Raw genomic sequence first — 16917 nt, 5'->3', positions numbered from 1 at the left:
CAGCATAAGAATTAACTGATGTAATGTTTTATTACGACCAGACATTTCTAAGATTTTATTGCAGTACAGATCCACAGCATCACCATCACCGCTTATTTGCATAATTACCACAATCTGGAAAAACGAATTCTTTCCACAGCATATTTTTCTTTATCTGGTCCAGAATACTCATCTGTCTGTCAGTATAGTTAGCAAAGCAGCTGTAATAGTGATGAATTTTACACCGAGCCTCATCCAGCTGTCTTTTGTCTTGTATCAAGTGCATGACTGCACCCTGGTGTTAAGAGACAAGAAATGCAGCTGTGTCAGTGGCTGAATCATAGGTATATTTAATCAAAGATGGAAACTTTACACACCACTGGAAGTATGCTTGTCCCCCTTTTCCAGTGCATTTCCTTCAGTGCATAATGGTCCAACTCTTTGCATATTCAGTTGAATTTTATTTTCTCAAAGGACATCATCTCCTTTTCATGGCAAATCTTAAAGGCCTTGAAGTTCATAAAAATATTTTTCCCACAGAAAATGTAAGAATCTGATCCTGTAGTGTACACATTACACCAGGGCCACAAATAACAATAATTTATTATTTATTAGATTGTTTAGCCTATGAATACTTTTTTTTTTAAAGAACTCAATGTGTCTAAATCAACAGATGTGCAATTTAAAATCACACACAACTCTGATATGCAACAAAACGTAACATTTGAAAAGCTGGGGGAAGATCATTTTCTTTTTTTTCTTGTTTAACTCACTCTAACCATGAATCAAATATCAAAATTGCTGCTAATTGAGTTTTCTGTTGATTAACAAATCAATTTCCTGTTTCAGCTGGTCCACCACAGCAGCATGGGCGGAGCTAGGGTGTGGCTTTTGGTGCCTTCAGCCCTGAATATTTTCTCAAAAGCCCCAAATTATTATTATTTTTTTTTAAAGTCTGGATAAAGTCACTTTTCCTGAACAGTGACTTCAACCAGCTGCTGACTGAATCTGAGTTTATAACAATGATGATTAAGGGTGAAACTCCTGAAGACATTTTAGTTGAGGCAGTGTTACAGTGAAATGCAATTGAAAATGTAATAATTAATATAAAATATAAAATAAATGTAATATTTTCTTGTTTTCCTTTGATCAAATTCCTTATTGTTATTTATTCATATTTGATCTTGTACTAATAAGCATTAAAGTAAGTTTAAGTTTTTCATTACATTTGCCTACAAATTCATCTATTTTATATATTATTTTGATACTTTACTCATTTGTTTAGGGGTAAAGCTTACAGATGTTTGTTTGTTTAATTAATGTTGCGTTGATTTAATATGTATTAGCATAGATAAAGACTTTGGTCCCTCAGGAGGGAAAGTGAAGTGGAAGTAACACACGGAGACGAAATGGAAAGCTGTCTGACGTTTACGATGAACAACGCATCGAGGGGTGATTGGCCAGTTTCACGACAGTGGTCACCGACGGAGCCAATCAGCTGCGACATCGGTGAAGCGCTGTCCAATCAGGTGCCGGCTCTGAGCTCATCGCTGGTTGAAATGGGCGTTTGAGGGTGGGGTGACTCAGCCGGAAAACAGCTTCAATTTTTTTAACACCTTGTAAACCTGCGGAGCGGAGTTCACTGGTGAGTCTCGTTTGCTTTGCTTGAACAGTTTGTAATTTTGTGTTGAAACATGGTGCAACACGTGTGTGTAAAAACGTAGAAACCGGAGCCTTTTTTTGTCCATCTGTGTGTGTCTGTGTGTGTGTGTGTGTGTCGCCGCCTGATACGGTGATGTTTCCCCGGGTCAGAGGCATATGTCTGCTGTCACTACTCTCTTAAAGTGTTGACAGGAGGTAAATTAGCCTAACTTTAGCTGGACTAGATGTACTGCTCGTAGAAACACTGATTTAGACCGTGTTTGTAGCTCGCTTTCCCAATCATTGCTTTTCATTTTTTAACTACAGCAGCTGACATCTCCAACACGAAGCTGAGCGTCGGCTAGCTTCACTGCAGCTAAACGCTTCACAGAGTTGCTTTAAAAAAAAAAAATCTCAGAAATTAGCAAGACTGACTCGTGTTTTCCCTCCATCAGAAAGATCAGAAAGCTATTTCTGAGCAGCAGAGCCATGGGTGAAAGGGGGGAGAGAGGTGACCACCCTGACTCTTTTGTCTTCGGTGCTAAATTCTCTTTAAAAAAAACATTATTTCCACACATACTGTTTGTATTTAAAGGGATTACTCATGCAACCATGAAGTCATACCAGAAAATGTGACAGATGTATACTGGTTGCACCCCTCCTCTTTGTGCTCCTTCCTCTCTGCTCCTTATTTAGGTAAGGTTTGAGGTTAGCTTCCCCCTTAAAGTATTTGACTCTCTACACTCATAGTCCTTATTTTTGATTCTGCTCTCTAACTACAGCAAACCAAGCCAGATGGCATTTTTGAAACTGTCCAATCTGCAGCTTGCTATCTTTTGAATGTTAAGAGGGGCTGTAATGGTCTGCTGGGTGGAGCTGACCCCCCCTTCACCCACCCATGTGAACACCCAGTGCAAGAAACACAGCGCGGTGACGATATATGAATGGAGAGAGCGAGCACAACTCTCCATTTTCTCTAATGGAATGAGCTTATGCACAATGATTCATCGTGGTATAACATATAGCATTGTCAGTATGTTATCCGCATGGTCATGGATAGAAAGCATGAAATCAAGACAAAGCAGCTGTTATACCTAGATTAGCTGGTTCTAGATTAGCAGGCTTGTTTGCAGTTTTTTCTGCACTCACCTGAGTTGTTCATTGCTACTTTCATAAATCCTTTTCTCACCCAATTAAGTTCCAACTAATGCATCTAACTTGAGCAGTGCATTGTGTATTTCTCAAAGTTACAGTTTAATGGACTTTGCAGAAAAAATTGACATAAATATTTTTTCATTTTACTAAGGTGTAGATTTGCTGCAAAATGTCAAACCAAAGCTTCAGCTCACCTGTCTTGATCTGTGTACGTCTGTGTTCAGGCAGATATTAGCAGCCCCCTCATTTCACACATTGGGTCGTCAGGTAAAAGGTTGAACCTGACTAGGTCTGCAACTAACGATTCTTTTCTCCATTCATTAGTTAATAATAATGTCTATAAAAATGGTGAAAATCATTGTAATTTCCAAGAGTCAAAGATGACATCTTTAAGTGTCTTATTAAGTGTCTCTAAATTCTGATTATTAATTATATGATGAAGAAAAGCATTAAATCATCACATTTGAGAAGGTAAATCCAGCACCAGTCACAATTACTAAAACGATTATTCGTTTATCAAAATAGTTGCAGATTAAATGGACTAATCGTAGCAGCTTTAAACATGACTCAGCTTTTGCTAGAACACAACACAGTGATCCAGCAACACATTTCACTACCAAATTAAGTATATTTAAGTTCACGTTCCAGATAAATCCCTTTTCTGAGTAAAATCTGTCCTCATAGTATAGTAAACCTTTGTGAGGCATTCTGACATCTACTATACTGTCAAATTCATGGATCTATTATGTAAACTGGACATCCTGGATTGTTTTTCATCATGTGCCCACTATTACAGCCCTTTGTGTTTTTCAGTTTGAACACCCAGTCACGTACTGACAGACACCAGTCCTCTTCTCTGCTGCCTCAGATTAGAACAATTCCTCTTTAACATGTTCTCCAAGACCTGCAAACTTCTTTTACTTGTGTTTCCATTTAACTACACATTTGTCTTTGGTGTTTAATTTTTGGAGACAAGTCATTGTTTAGAGCAGCAATAAGGCTTGGGTGATATGACCAAAATCTCATATCCCGATAACGACACCTATCCCGCTATAGCACATTTCAATTCATTGAATAAAGAGTTTTTCAGAGCCCTCCATGTATGTATGTGTATGTGTGCAGCAGCAGAGTTTACGACGACTAAACTCGTTATGAAGAAGAGTATTTTAACGATATAATCCACACAAAAGATGAACGTTATCCATAAACTACAGCCGTAATGAGTGTGATTTGTGCCACAGCAGAGCAAAATATGAGACGATAGATGTTTTCCTCTTATCACACAATACATATATTATCATATTGCACAGCCCTAACCAGCAAGGAGGACAATCCCTTCCAGCTTTTTAAAGGCGCAAGCAAATTTAGGCAGAGAGGAAATGTTTCCCTCTTGTTAAGATCATTCATTTATTCCATTGTAAGAAGCTTCACAGTCTGAACATCTATTTAAGACAGGCTGTGCATATATGACCTCTGTAGTGACACTTGAAGGCCCTACAGACTGGTTCACATCATGACAGCCTGGCAGTGGCACAGCACAGGGGTTGCAGTGCAGATTGTACCATTTTCTGCTGCTGCCCCTGAGTTGTCGCTCTCTGGGTGTGAAAGGGCCTCTAAGTTTAACGAAAGAGCGAATGTACAACCAAATGCTTTTTGTTCTCAGTGGAGACATTTCTAGCTTCGACAGTATGGTGATTTAATGAGTTTAGTACTTGGTTATGCCTTTTGTTTGACTCTGCAGGAGATTGTGTAAAGATTAAAGAGATCTTCTAGCCCAGCAGAGGCAAGGGGGTCCTGAATATTTGTCCATGAGAGAAAAAAAACAGACTTCCTCAGCTGGAAATGCATAGATCACTGCCTTGATTTATTTATAAGATTTTTGAAATATTTAGAAACACTTTATGATTCAGTTCAAATGCACTCTTCAGTCTAAGAGTGAATTATCACTGTTACAGTCAAAGATTTGCAGCATGAAGGTGAAATCCAGGCCGCATACATCCACTTTGTGGACATGTGACTTCTAAAAGCTCCAGTGTGAACAGTTCAAGTTGAATAAATGAGATTTAATGGATGTAAATAATGGCCACCATCTCACAGTATAAACACTGTGGAATCTGAAATATGTCGTAACATGTTCAAAGCAAAACGTCACTAAAACTCCTGAATCATTTAACACTACACTACACACTAGTCATAAAGCTCCAACTATACATATGTAACTATCACAGGCCAAAAAAGGCAAATTATAGATGATTTAAAAATGTAATTAAGACTAGAAGACAAAACTCCAAATGGAGGTCAGGATTATTGGTTAAAATTAATCAAACTTTATTTGTCAGATTTATCAGAGAGCAATTTATAAAAGTCTATAAATTGTGTATAAAACTTCACACAGTGTAGATACAACAGCGACCTCTGCTACGACCTGCTGGGGGCACCAGAGGAGCTGTTTTAAGTGAACACACATATGTATTGCTGATTCAGAGTTGCTGAATATTTGATATAATTTACTTATTTTTAAAGGCATTGATGGACAGTTTAAAATGTTATTTGTCATTTTGATGTTTAATAAATAGCTGTATGTGCATCTGATGGTGGAAGTGAACCCTGAAGGATTAAAACTCAGTTGATAAACTCTGTTAAGGACGCTTCCTCTCCTCTTTGGTTGCGCTTGAACCAGAACAAATCAAAACATTTTGCCTGTTGAGCCGGTCGACATGAACAAGACTACTTGTGAGGGACTCCTGTTGACCAAAGAATCTCAGAAGAAAAGCTGTCGGCACATGAAAAACTTTAGCATTACTGACCTTTTGAACTGATGCTTGCTCCGGATGGTTTCTTGGTTTTGTTTCCGGGCCCCTGAGTGCTAAGCTCCGCACCGTGGGGGAACAAGCCTTCTGCTCTGCTGCTTGTGGAACAGCTTTCCTAATCATCTGAGGGCAGCACAGACCCCAGACTCTTCAAAAAAAAAAAGGTCCTAAAACCCCTTTCTGTTCAGGAAGTCTCTTTAATCTGAACTCTTATTATTTTCTTTCATTTCTGTGTTCTGTGTTATTAATACTGCAACACTTCAGTTTCACTATGAATGAAAAGTGTGGTACAAATTTAACATATTATTATTATTATTAACATTGATCTCAAAATGTGTACTTACATTTCTCAGATTAGAAGCTGCATAAACTCCTAAAGGTATTCATCAATATAAGATAAACAGCTGGAAAAAATCAAGACAGTCAAACAGTTTTATTAGGAATTCTTTTCCCAGAGGCCTTTGCTGTCAGGACGTCAGGGTCCCATCGGAGGCCGTATGTATGAATGGCTTTGCATACTTGTTGCATATAACACCACAGCTGTGTAGCAGACGCTTCAGTCCAGCGCTGTTACAGAACTGTGACATTAAATCAGTTGTTCATCACGGCTGTTAAACACTGTGAGCTGCTGGTTCATATGAAGCAGCTTCTTTCTTATCATTGATTACTAACCATGATCAGACAGGAGCGAACTGAGGCGGCCTCGCTGGCTGAGTGGTTCAAGTTGTAATAGCGACTCCTGCAGATAAATCGACATTTTTATTTTATTTCAATACGACAAGAATAACTTTTCCATTTCCACTTTACATTATACAATATTCACCTTTTTAAATAATGATCGTCTCTGACCCATTGAGGGCGGTTGCTCGGCACTAAATAAAAGCAGCGTTTTAAAATATACAAACAACAGATGTGGCAGCACAAACAGGAGATAACTCAGTAACCACATAATTGTTTTTTTTATTTTTAACCCACCTTATATTGACCAATAGTGCGTATATCCATTACACCTCTAATGTTTATTTGTTGATTTATATACACTGTAGAGCTGAAATTATTAATCAGTTAGTCAATCAACAAAAAGTAACTCAGGGAAAATGTTGATAAGTGATTATTTGAAGTTATTCATGCAGCAAAATGCCCCAAAATTGACCGGATCCTACTCTCACATGTGAACTTGTAACACACATCATGAGCTTCTATGATTTTAAATAGATTATCTTTGGTGTTTGGAGCGACTTTGACAAAGTGAGACATTGAAGATATCACTTTCTGACATTTTGTAATGATAATTATAAAAAAAAGATTATTGTTTGGTCAATAAAATGTCAGCAAATAGTGAAAAATGCTCACAGGTTCTCTGAGATCAAGGCGATGTTTTCAAATGTAGAGCTACAACAGTTAGCTGATTAATCGATGAGCTGATCATTAGATAATTGTCAACTATTAATCAGTTGGTGATTAATGGTTTCAGTCATTCACACAAAAGTACCAAACATTTTGTTGTTTCAGCTTCTCAAACATAAAGGTTAAATAAAGGATAAATGACAGCTAATTGAATATTTTACTACTATTTTATTTCACTATTGTTTTAACATTTCATGGGCTGAATGATTTAATTGTGAATTTGATCGGCAAATAAGTCAATAATGAAAATTATTATTAAGTTTAACCCTATTTAAATGTGTTGTTCAGTCACTCCAAACCCCCTTTCACAGAACACTCAGAAAACCTGAAAATATTATTTTTTTTTTTCTTTTGGCAATTGACTAATTGATTAAAAACATTACATACACATACAGTAGGAGCAGCTAAATTAGTGCTTTTTGTGGATTTATTTAAATTGATAATTTATGGTTAGTAATCAAAACATTTTATCACACTGCCTCATGCCATGTGTGGTCATCATTTTCATCAGCAGCACTATTTAAATCTATTTATTGAAATCTGCCTGCTTCTTCTTTTTTCTTTCTTTCTTTTTTCTTTGAAAAAACCCCCCCACATCTGTTGATCTGCATCTCAAAAGCGCCCAAAACCATTGATTGATCATGCCTTTTTAGCCCACTTCATGATCAATGTAATTTGGTGTACTGAAATAGCAGCCAGCCCCATCAGTCACGTGGTCCAGAGTGCAGCGACGTCATCAGGGCAGAGATTTGTGAAGAATAAGAAGGCAGAGGCAACACATAACCGGAGGTGCGGCACTTTCATAGCATTTTGCATCGTTCCTGTTGTTTTTTTTTCCTGGCCAGAGAGAGAACAGAGTATCTGTTCAACATTTTAGAGACCCAAATGCCCGGTCCCACCCAAGCCCTTTCCCCAAATGGAGAGAATAACAACGACATCGTCCCGGACAACGGATCCAACATCATTCCTTACAGGAAAAATACAGTGCGGGGAGAGCGCGCCTACAGGTAAATCAGTGTAATGCCGCATTTGATTTGATGTAAGTTTAAGAAAAGAAAAAAAAGAAAAGAAAAATCATATAGAGGAGAAAAAAAAGGCTGCAGGCAGAAAACGGCACCCTGGCCTGCTGGTCCCCCTCCTTCTTCTCCTCCTCCTCCTCGTCGTCTGTCGGGTTTCTGCTTTGCACCTATCCGCTATGTTCCCCCCGTTGTCTCCCAGCCTCCTGTCATGTTAGCACTGTGTATGTGTCCCGACAGTAAGGCGTAAATCTCTCCCTAGTTAGCCTATACCCTTCTCCTGCTACCATACCACCCCCTTCCTACAAAAAAAGAAAAAATCATGGCTGTCGTGCAGAGCCACCAGTGTGTTTAATATAATGTTGTCAAGTGTGCGTCTGTGTGCGCAGACACGTTTTGGAGGACTGGATTGAAACTAGATTCATCCAATGACACACCAAATACAGCCACCCTTTGCTACAGTATTCCCAACGTGACATGACATTACCTAATAATCCTCGCTTAATATCACGATGGATGTGTTTGGGGGTGATGTTTAAATGCGCATAGCCCCCTCACTACCTGCGGCACCAGCCTGTTTTCCAGCCCGTGTTTCGATGCGGGCATCAGCCCAGCCCTGCCCGGCTAACAAAGCGTGCTAGCAGCACATATATCCGCTTTGTTGACATGAGAGCCGCTGGCCCACTTTCCTTCCTTCCTTCCCAGAGAGTCAGTCAGCCGAGGATCTGCTCCTGCAGCGCTGTGATAGCCCAACTTTAATGCTTAAGGGTTATTATTATCCTGCATACCCTGGTGTACCATGATGATGGTGATTTCGCACGATTTAATACCATATTAGTCGCTGCTTTAATCCAATGAAGGGGGGTGTTTTAATGGCCTGCTGTTACCTATCATATGCTGCAGTCTTCATTTTGGGAAGACTGGACACTTTATTTGGGAATTTCAAATGTGGGGGGGGGGGGGGGATCTATCTATTGTATAATGTAAAACCGTATATTATCCACTACTACTTTATTGTATGTTTATAGGTCAGTAAGAAAGAAGGGGTTGGCAAGATGAGCAATTCACAGTTTTAAAAGCAGGATCAGGTTTGTTAAAATGTAAATTTGTTGTTGGTTTTATGTCATTTGAAATTAAATTTAGTAAGACTGAATGCTCCTGAAAATGTCAAATGTGGTAACCACAAAAGAATGATACATATTATCTTATCCTCCTACAGTTCACCTATACAAATAATTACTTAATTTAAAAAAAAAAGTTGCTGATTGACATGATTCCCCAGATTTAATTTCATATTTAGAACAATTGTATTCCTTCACCGTTATTTAATATAAAAAAGTTATAATGTAAGATCATGCCAAAATAGTTGATGTGGTGTTTTATTGAGATTTCTAGCAAGTTTAATTATTTGGTACAAAGTTTTTATAGTTACACCACTGGGACATTTTTGCCATCTCTTCTAATATATTCTCTCAAAATGGATTAAAAGCAGAAATGTTATGCTGGGTCCACAAAAAAAAGAATGTGTGCAAGTTATTCATACATTCATTTTCAAATTTTAACCTCTTTTAAATTTGACTAAACCACAAACAAAAAAAACGTCATTGACCCTTATGTTAAAAAAATGTCATTTATATGGTCAAAAAGTGACTGATTTGGCCTTGTAGGACTGACTGGATGTTGCACATAAGTTGACAGACAAACTACAAACAAACTGTTGTCTTTGTGATAAATAGTACGACTTTCTCCAAATGATCAATGGAGTTGCAAAAGTGATCTACAGTGAGATATACTTGTGTGGGTGTAAATTGGTCTGGATATTGAGGTGTAGTATCAGTGTGATGCCCCCCTTTTCAATATTTCTGTTACTAAGAGCTAACAAATGAAAATGAAAGCATCGATTCGGTGTGTTCCAGCTGTTTGACTTTCCTGATATATTTTTTGGCACGTCGGATGCTTTCAGTATACAGGGCTGAGTGTCCCCACAGTGCAAGTGGGGCAGGTGCCCTCAGGGCCCAAAAGCCACAGTTTTACAATTGCAGGCTTTGCCCAATCAGGCTAATCAGGCTTTGCAATAGCTTTCTAATTACTCTGCAGGTAGAATCAAATGAAAGGATCAGAGGCTATAATACAAATCAAGCTATTGCTTAACAAATACATTGGCACCATATTCTGGATCACGTGTTATTACTAGTCTTAAGTGTAGAAATACTGAGGTTTAAGATAGAGCAAGATGAAGACAAAAAACTGTTAGGATTTATTTAAATATGTTTTAGAAGTGATTTGGACAAAAGTCATAACACCACAAACCTGCTGACATTAGTTATCATCATGCACCATAGGGTCGGTTTTTCTTTTTTTATATTTGATCTTATTATTAAGTTATATTTGAATGCTTTAAATACAGGTTTTTTTTTTTAATAATTAAATTGTCTTCTTATTGGAGCCTTGACTAACTTGTCTTATTGTTTGCCTGACTTGTGCGACCTTATACACTCTACTCAATGGCCAGAAGATGAGGTGCATGCACAGTGGACAGTATCGATGACATAAACGTGTAAACTGTGCTGTCGCTCTGTTTGTAGGGTCTCATAGTACGTATTTGGCCCTGGTCCTTTTCATCAATCAATCTGACCAAGTTGGTGATGTAACAGATCATATCATATCACAGTGATGAGGCATTGCTGTTGGGCTTCCAGTGTCAAAGGGAGATCTGAAGACTTTAAGTGATTACCAAATGTTACATGACCTGTTTTGTTGTAGTTGTTATTAATTGGTGTTTTGAGTAGATACAGTTTGTGCTGTTGTGTTTCTGTCCTTCCTTTATGTCTCCCAGTAAATGGCCTCTATATTCTTCAGTATCTTCTGGATTTATTTGAACGGTAGATCAGTTTTTGGGTCAAGAGGCTAAGCTGAGGCATGAGAAAACAGCAGCTTTATTTCAGACATGTTCCATCTGTTTTCAAGTGTTGTTGTCTCTTTGTTGCAGTTGGGGGATGGCGGTCAACGTATATTCTACCTCAATAACCCAGGAGACTATGAGCAGGCATGACATCACTGCCTGGGTTAACGATATCGTCTGCTTAAACTACACTAAAGTGGAGCAGCTCTCCTCAGGTAAGAACAGAAAGATCCTTACAAAATTGCACTTCATGATTTCATCTCGTCCTCTTCTCTCGGTGTAACACATGTACACACAAACCTGTAACACGAGGAGGTTCAGGTAATTTCCCCGGGAAGCCGGCAGTTAAAGCAACCTGTAGAAACATGCTCACCTCGCCCTGGAAGCATTGTCTATAAATAAACTTGCAGCCTGCCGTGCTCTCCTGCTGTGACCAAGTAATCCAATTTCAATCACTCTGCACACACATACACACTAACACACACTTTGTGTAGGCTACTTGTTTGATCCAGATTACTTCATATGCAGCTCTCTAGTTGGTTCTATGTGAGATTTATCTATGTATGGCAAGTGTTCATTCACTCACAACCAGGCTGAGCTGGTGCCCTCTTTTTCAAATGGATAAAGGTCTAACTAGGCTTCAGTTCATGTTAGCAAAGCTACCAAGAACAAGCATTAATGGTTTTCTTTTTAAGGAAACCGGGTCAATCTGGACAGGGAAAAAGCTCCCAGGATTTTTTTTAATCATTCTTGCTGATTTTGTTGTGTAAAAGCAGGCGGATATAATACTATAAATCTAGGCCTATAGCTGCTGTCAGTTTGCTGTATGTTTTTTCAGGAAGGGCTTATGCACTCAACTTACATTTTATTATGCCTTTAGGAGCAGCCTACTGCCAGTTCATGGATCTGCTCTTCCCTGGCTGCATCAGTCTTAAGAAGGTCAAGTTTCAAGCTAAATTGGAGCATGAGTACATTCACAATTTCAAGCTGTTACAGGCGTCCTTCAAACGGATGAATGTGGATAAGGTGGGTCAACTTTACTTTTATCTCGTTTAGCTTTTCTGCAGAACGAGATAACTATCATACCTGCATCATCATACCTGTTTGAGCCACACTGTTTCTGCTCTGAATAAACTGGTTGAATTTGTATTTTTCCTACTCTCAACCCTCTTTTCCTCCTCGATACAGATTATTCCTGTGGAGAAACTGGTGAAAGGCAGATTTCAGGACAATCTTGATTTCATCCAGTGGTTCAAGAAGTTCTTTGATGCCAATTACGACGGTAAAGAGTACGACCCGGTTGCAGCCAGGCAGGGTCAGGATGCCATTCCCCCGCCTGACCCCGGCGAGCAGATCTTTAACCTGCCAAAGAAATCCCACCATGCAGCGAGCTCCCCAACTGCAGGTAGGCCAAAGGATCAGTGTTGATTTCAGTTTGCTAATGTCTCTTTGGATATCTTAAAGTTACTTTGACATATTATAGTATTGTACCTCACAAGAGTTATCTGGTGAGTCTCGGCGACAATTAAGGTATATTCATATCAACAAATGATGTGATTATAATATCCAAGTTTTAGATATTTTCCAACATTGAACAAAGACAAATATTTCAATTTCCAGAGAAATGAATAACTACATTTGGCTTCAGGCCATCAATCAAGAATAAACTAAGAAATGACTGCCATTGCTGACTAATAAACCCATTCTCTGCTGTAGGAGCATCAAGGTCAAGCTCTACAACCCCCAAGTCCTCAACACCAACATCCAGACCCTCGTCAGCCAAAAAGATCCCTGCAACACCAACTCCTGCCAAAGGGGAGAAAGAACTGGAAGCACAGGTCACACATCTTACTGAGCAGGTACGTCTTACATCTGAAAAAGCTTGGCTCCAGTGTTCAGACAGGAAGGCATCTCATCGTCAGGTTTTAGTATCCTCCTAAAAACAACAGCCAAACTGTTTTCTCCACATTGCTCACATTCCTGCTCCTGGCTCTGTCTGTGTTCACTTTTTATGCTGCACTGATTGTGTCTGTTGCCAGCATTAGACAGTGTACTTTCAGAGGAGAGAGTAGAGAGCATAACTGAATTAGGGATAAAATTACACTGTAAAAGCATAATTTTCTGTTTTTTCTGTATATTATTGATGTCGTATACAAAGACGGATTACTACCTGTCGTCCACTGGATAAAGGAACCTTTTGCTTTATTCATTGTTTTAGTTGTAACTTGGCATCTTTAAAACGCTGCACCAGCTCATCAGTGACACAGCTGGTTTTAGACAAAGATAAACTACTGACAGATGCTCTTTAATTATTTAACTATTTGGTGTTTTTAAGTAGGTGTTCTACTATGAAAAACTCATGTTATTACTTCATAAAAATAATGTTTATATCCTAAAATGGCCGAGTGAGAGTACAGACCTCAGTCCAGTCGAGAATTTGTGGTGAGACTTCAAACTCAGACACGGTTCAATGAGCAGTTTTTCAAAGATGAATTGGGAGAGAATAATGAAGTGTCCAGATGTGCATAGCTGATACAAACATGTACATATAGATATCAGTTTGAGATATGATTGCTGCTAAATGTAGCTCTACCAAATAGTAACTAGTATTAATCCACTCTACACACGTTTTAAAATCTATAAAGACTAATAGTCTGTGTCTGTTATGGGTTTTGAACAAATAAAAGTTATATTACCTCTTTAGAAATACTTACATCTCTTCCTTCTCCCTCATTGAAACATCTAGATTACAAACATTTTAAATTTTCTTAAGTTTTAACTGCAAGAAGTCTGTACAAGAAGTCTCCTTCTTCACTGTAAAGTATATTCTCAGTGAGTGTTCACTGGAGGCTTCAAGTTTTCAAATCACACCTGTGTAAGTTGCTTACTGGACTCACTGGCCCAAAGCTATTTGTGAGGTCACAAAACTCTGCTTGTAGATGCAAACCTCAAATTTCAGGTGAGCACAGAGCAAGTTTCCACTTTCAGCAGATAAATGTAAAAACAGCCTAGCAGTGTCAAATCTGCACTTATACTGTGCACTTATACTGTGCAGATTCATTACTAATGCATTTACTTAAAGTGCATTTTATAGTACTAATCACATGGGTGATGCAGATATTTGTTTCCCTTTGACATTAAGTATATTTCTGATTCATTAGTACAAAAATAGTGGTCCAACATGGTTAAAAACACCCCAAACAAAATAAAGAGGGTAAGGACTTTTGTCCCTGTGAAGTGTTCAGTCAGTGGGTTTAAACTGCAAAGCTGCACATTCATACAATCTGTGTTTTTAGTCGTTCCACCCTGAGACCCAACTTGTTTCTGTAAATGTAGGCAGTCTAGTTATAGCTGTATTATTTTGGTTGGTACACTTTAGAGTCAAGACAAGGACAAAACTAAAGTGAAAGTAAGTTGAACCTTTTCAGGAAAAGAAACCCTGAGTAAAATGTTTATTTCATAATGATGGTGACATGAAGAATTTGTGAAGCTGTAAACAGCAGATTTGTGGTATTTTTACTCGACACATGACTAAATTGATCAATAGATTGATTGAGTTTCAACCTTCGGACTAATCAGTTAGACAGTTCAGGGTTTCAGTACTATTCTGGACTTCTCTTATTGAAGTGATGAGATTTGTGTACTTGCATAACTTTGAATGCTTCTGCTGATCTTTATCCGAGTCCTTCAACCTGTAATGTTTCCCTCGGAATGAAGCATTTAAATCAATTTGATGGAAATGTTTGTTACTCATCTGTTGATTGTCCGGTCAAGCTTGTGACTGCTTATCTCTGGCTGCTGGACTTTAACCAAAGTTCACACTGTTTTGTGCTGGAAACAAAAATAATCCTTTTAAATATATTTGGTGTTTTGTAGGTTAACACATTAAAGTTGGCACTGGAAGGAGTAGAGAAGGAGCGGGACTACTACTTCAGCAAGCTGCGAGAGGTGGAACTGCTGTGCCAGGAGCAGGGCGAGGAGAATGCCCCTTTTGTCGATCGGCTAATGGAGGTCCTTTACGCTTCAGAAGAACAGGTCAGTCTGCTGCTGACTGAGACTCAATTGATCTGAACAGGATTCTCGACAGTGGCAGTCTGTTTTTCTTCATGATCTGATTGTTTTTTGCAGCAGTTTACATCTGTAAAATGTGTGAGAACTATTTATCCAAGTGGTGAAATTATGTGGAAGTTATTGTGCGGTTGATGGTGATAAGAATTCAGTCTTTGTGTGTTATCACATGTCTTTTGCCTCAGAGCGTACTCAGTTAAATAGCAGCAGTATTCAGCTGTCTGTGCCTGTTTTTTTAGGAAAGAGTGGAAGATCTGGCTGAGGGAGATGGACAGGAAGTGGACCAGGAAGCCCATGAGGAGGCACCAGATGATCAGCAGGAGGAGCAGGATGAATACTGACTGCCATCATCCCTCACTGCAGTTACACCCCTCTTTTTAAATATGTGAGAACTGTTAAAAAGGATTTTAATTTTTCCTCATGGTTTTACTTTTTGTTCTCTCCAAGACTGAGCACATGAAGCAACCTCCTGAATAGAAGCACCACCACGTTTTTTTTGTTTTTTTTACCCCTCTCTCTGCTCACTGTTCGATGTTTTTTGTGACTTTTTGGTGAACTGCTGTGGCAGGTTTTGTGGTCATGACCTCCACCAGCAGATGAGCTCAGACCATCACAGAAGTTTCCAAGGACTGTGTGGGTGGAAAGTCGATTCAAAATCCTACAGTAGATGTGATGAAATGCTGAAGTTTAGACAGGTAACTTATACCTGTCGGCGCAAGTGTTAACTTCCCAGCTTCTGTCCTTTTTTTTTCATTTTATTTTTTTTAAATTTTGCATATCAACAATATTAATCACAAGAATGCAATAAGCAAAGCCCTGAAAGGGCTCATAGTAGCTCTTATTTAACCTCCTTCCATATGTTGCACTGACATTTGACTCTGTACTGGACAATCTGTCCATAGACCCTCACCATATTTATTATTAAGCCTTAGGAATAGTGCAAGTTTCTGCATTGCATCCTCGTGAAGGGGGACAATACAGTCAATGAATTGTGAATAAAATGTAGTAAAATGCCAACTTATGACTGTTTTGACAGCTGTTCTCACAAATTACAAAATTTCAGATTATCAGTGTGCTCAACAGTGTGCTATTCACGCCATACAGAGTGGTTCACTTGGTATGCCACAAACGTAGGGAAGGTACAATACACATTATACATTATTGTGGACTAGTCTTATTACGATGCAGCGTTTTTAAGTTTTGAAACCTCAGCTGGAACTTGTGGTCTGTTCAAATTTCAGGCGTTTATTTTTTAAAGTCACAGGTCCTAGGGAGACAAGTCAGTTCACTGAGTAATTTGCCATGCTATATTCCAGTAAGTACATTGTGTATACCCTTTCTTAATATTGCATTTACTAATATTGAACTGGGCAGTGCACCATAATGCTTTAGTCATATATTATTGTGTAAATGAAAAGGAATGTAAACATGTACTGTCAATAATTAATGAATGGTAAATGTTTTTTTCATGTCCCACTCATTATGCATTCCCCAAAAACGTGTTGCATGTTTGCATTTTATTTGTGGATAACTTGACCTGCTTTTTACATATTTAATAAAAAAAACGTATGTTAAGTGAGCTTTTGTATGTTTAACCTGCTATTTGAAAGTTGTTGAGATTCGGATGGATTTGCTGTAATAAAATTATGTTTGAGTCCATTGGAGTGTTGTCATGTCACTCCAAACTGACAATCTAACAGCGGCAACTATTGATCATAATTAGGATAACTAAATTATCTCCTGTAAATATCAGTAATATGCCTTAAACTAGGGTTTGGTGGTACATTTTTTTTGTTTTTAATGTTTTCAGAGTAGAGACAGATGAGCATCCACATGATGATTTAGCTCCAGTAAAGGGCAAATTGACAGTTTTTAAATTTGTCCTAAATCAAAATATTTCAGGGTATAATTTAGTATATTTGTATTCACATGAAGGTGC

General features: G+C 38.4%; 1 protein-coding gene across 2 annotated transcripts; it reads left to right on the top strand.

The window, feature by feature from the left end:
- The first annotated feature begins 1596 nt into the window (after positions 1-1596).
- Positions 1597-16872, top strand: mapre2 (microtubule-associated protein, RP/EB family, member 2). Of its 2 annotated transcripts, none has more exons than XM_062429482.1 (7): positions 1597-1624; positions 10998-11125; positions 11791-11936; positions 12099-12315; positions 12627-12769; positions 14787-14945; positions 15218-16872. In XM_062429482.1, the coding sequence occupies exons 2-7, from the start codon at positions 11005-11007 to the stop codon at positions 15317-15319; spliced, it is 888 nt and encodes a 295-aa protein (XP_062285466.1). In that variant the 5' UTR covers positions 1597-1624; positions 10998-11004; the 3' UTR covers positions 15320-16872. The 2 variants fall into 2 exon arrangements, with proteins under 2 accessions (XP_062285466.1, XP_062285465.1); XM_062429481.1 differs by lacking the exon at positions 1597-1624 and adding an exon at positions 7750-7999.
- Positions 16873-16917: the final 45 nt, after the last annotated feature.

The sequence above is a fragment of the Scomber scombrus genome, chromosome 11 (genome assembly GCF_963691925.1).
Source record: "Scomber scombrus chromosome 11, fScoSco1.1, whole genome shotgun sequence".
NCBI lineage: Eukaryota > Metazoa > Chordata > Actinopteri > Scombriformes > Scombridae > Scomber > Scomber scombrus.
The sequence above is the reverse complement of the archived record's forward strand: the minus strand, read 5'-3'. Positions and strand labels throughout refer to the sequence as shown.

What these genes read in the sequence shown, in the direction of transcription:
- mapre2 (XM_062429481.1), top strand. Translation starts at nt 7,878, where the DNA reads ATGCCCGGTCCCACCCAAGCCCTTTCCCCAAATGGAGAGAATAACAAC. An exon ending in CGGGGAGAGCGCGCCTACAG is followed by an intron (nt 8,000 to 10,997) that starts GTAAATCAGTGT and finishes TCTTTGTTGCAG; the next exon opens with TTGGGGGATGGCGGTCAACG. An exon ending in AACGGATGAATGTGGATAAG is followed by an intron (nt 11,937 to 12,098) that starts GTGGGTCAACTT and finishes TCCTCGATACAG; the next exon opens with ATTATTCCTGTGGAGAAACT.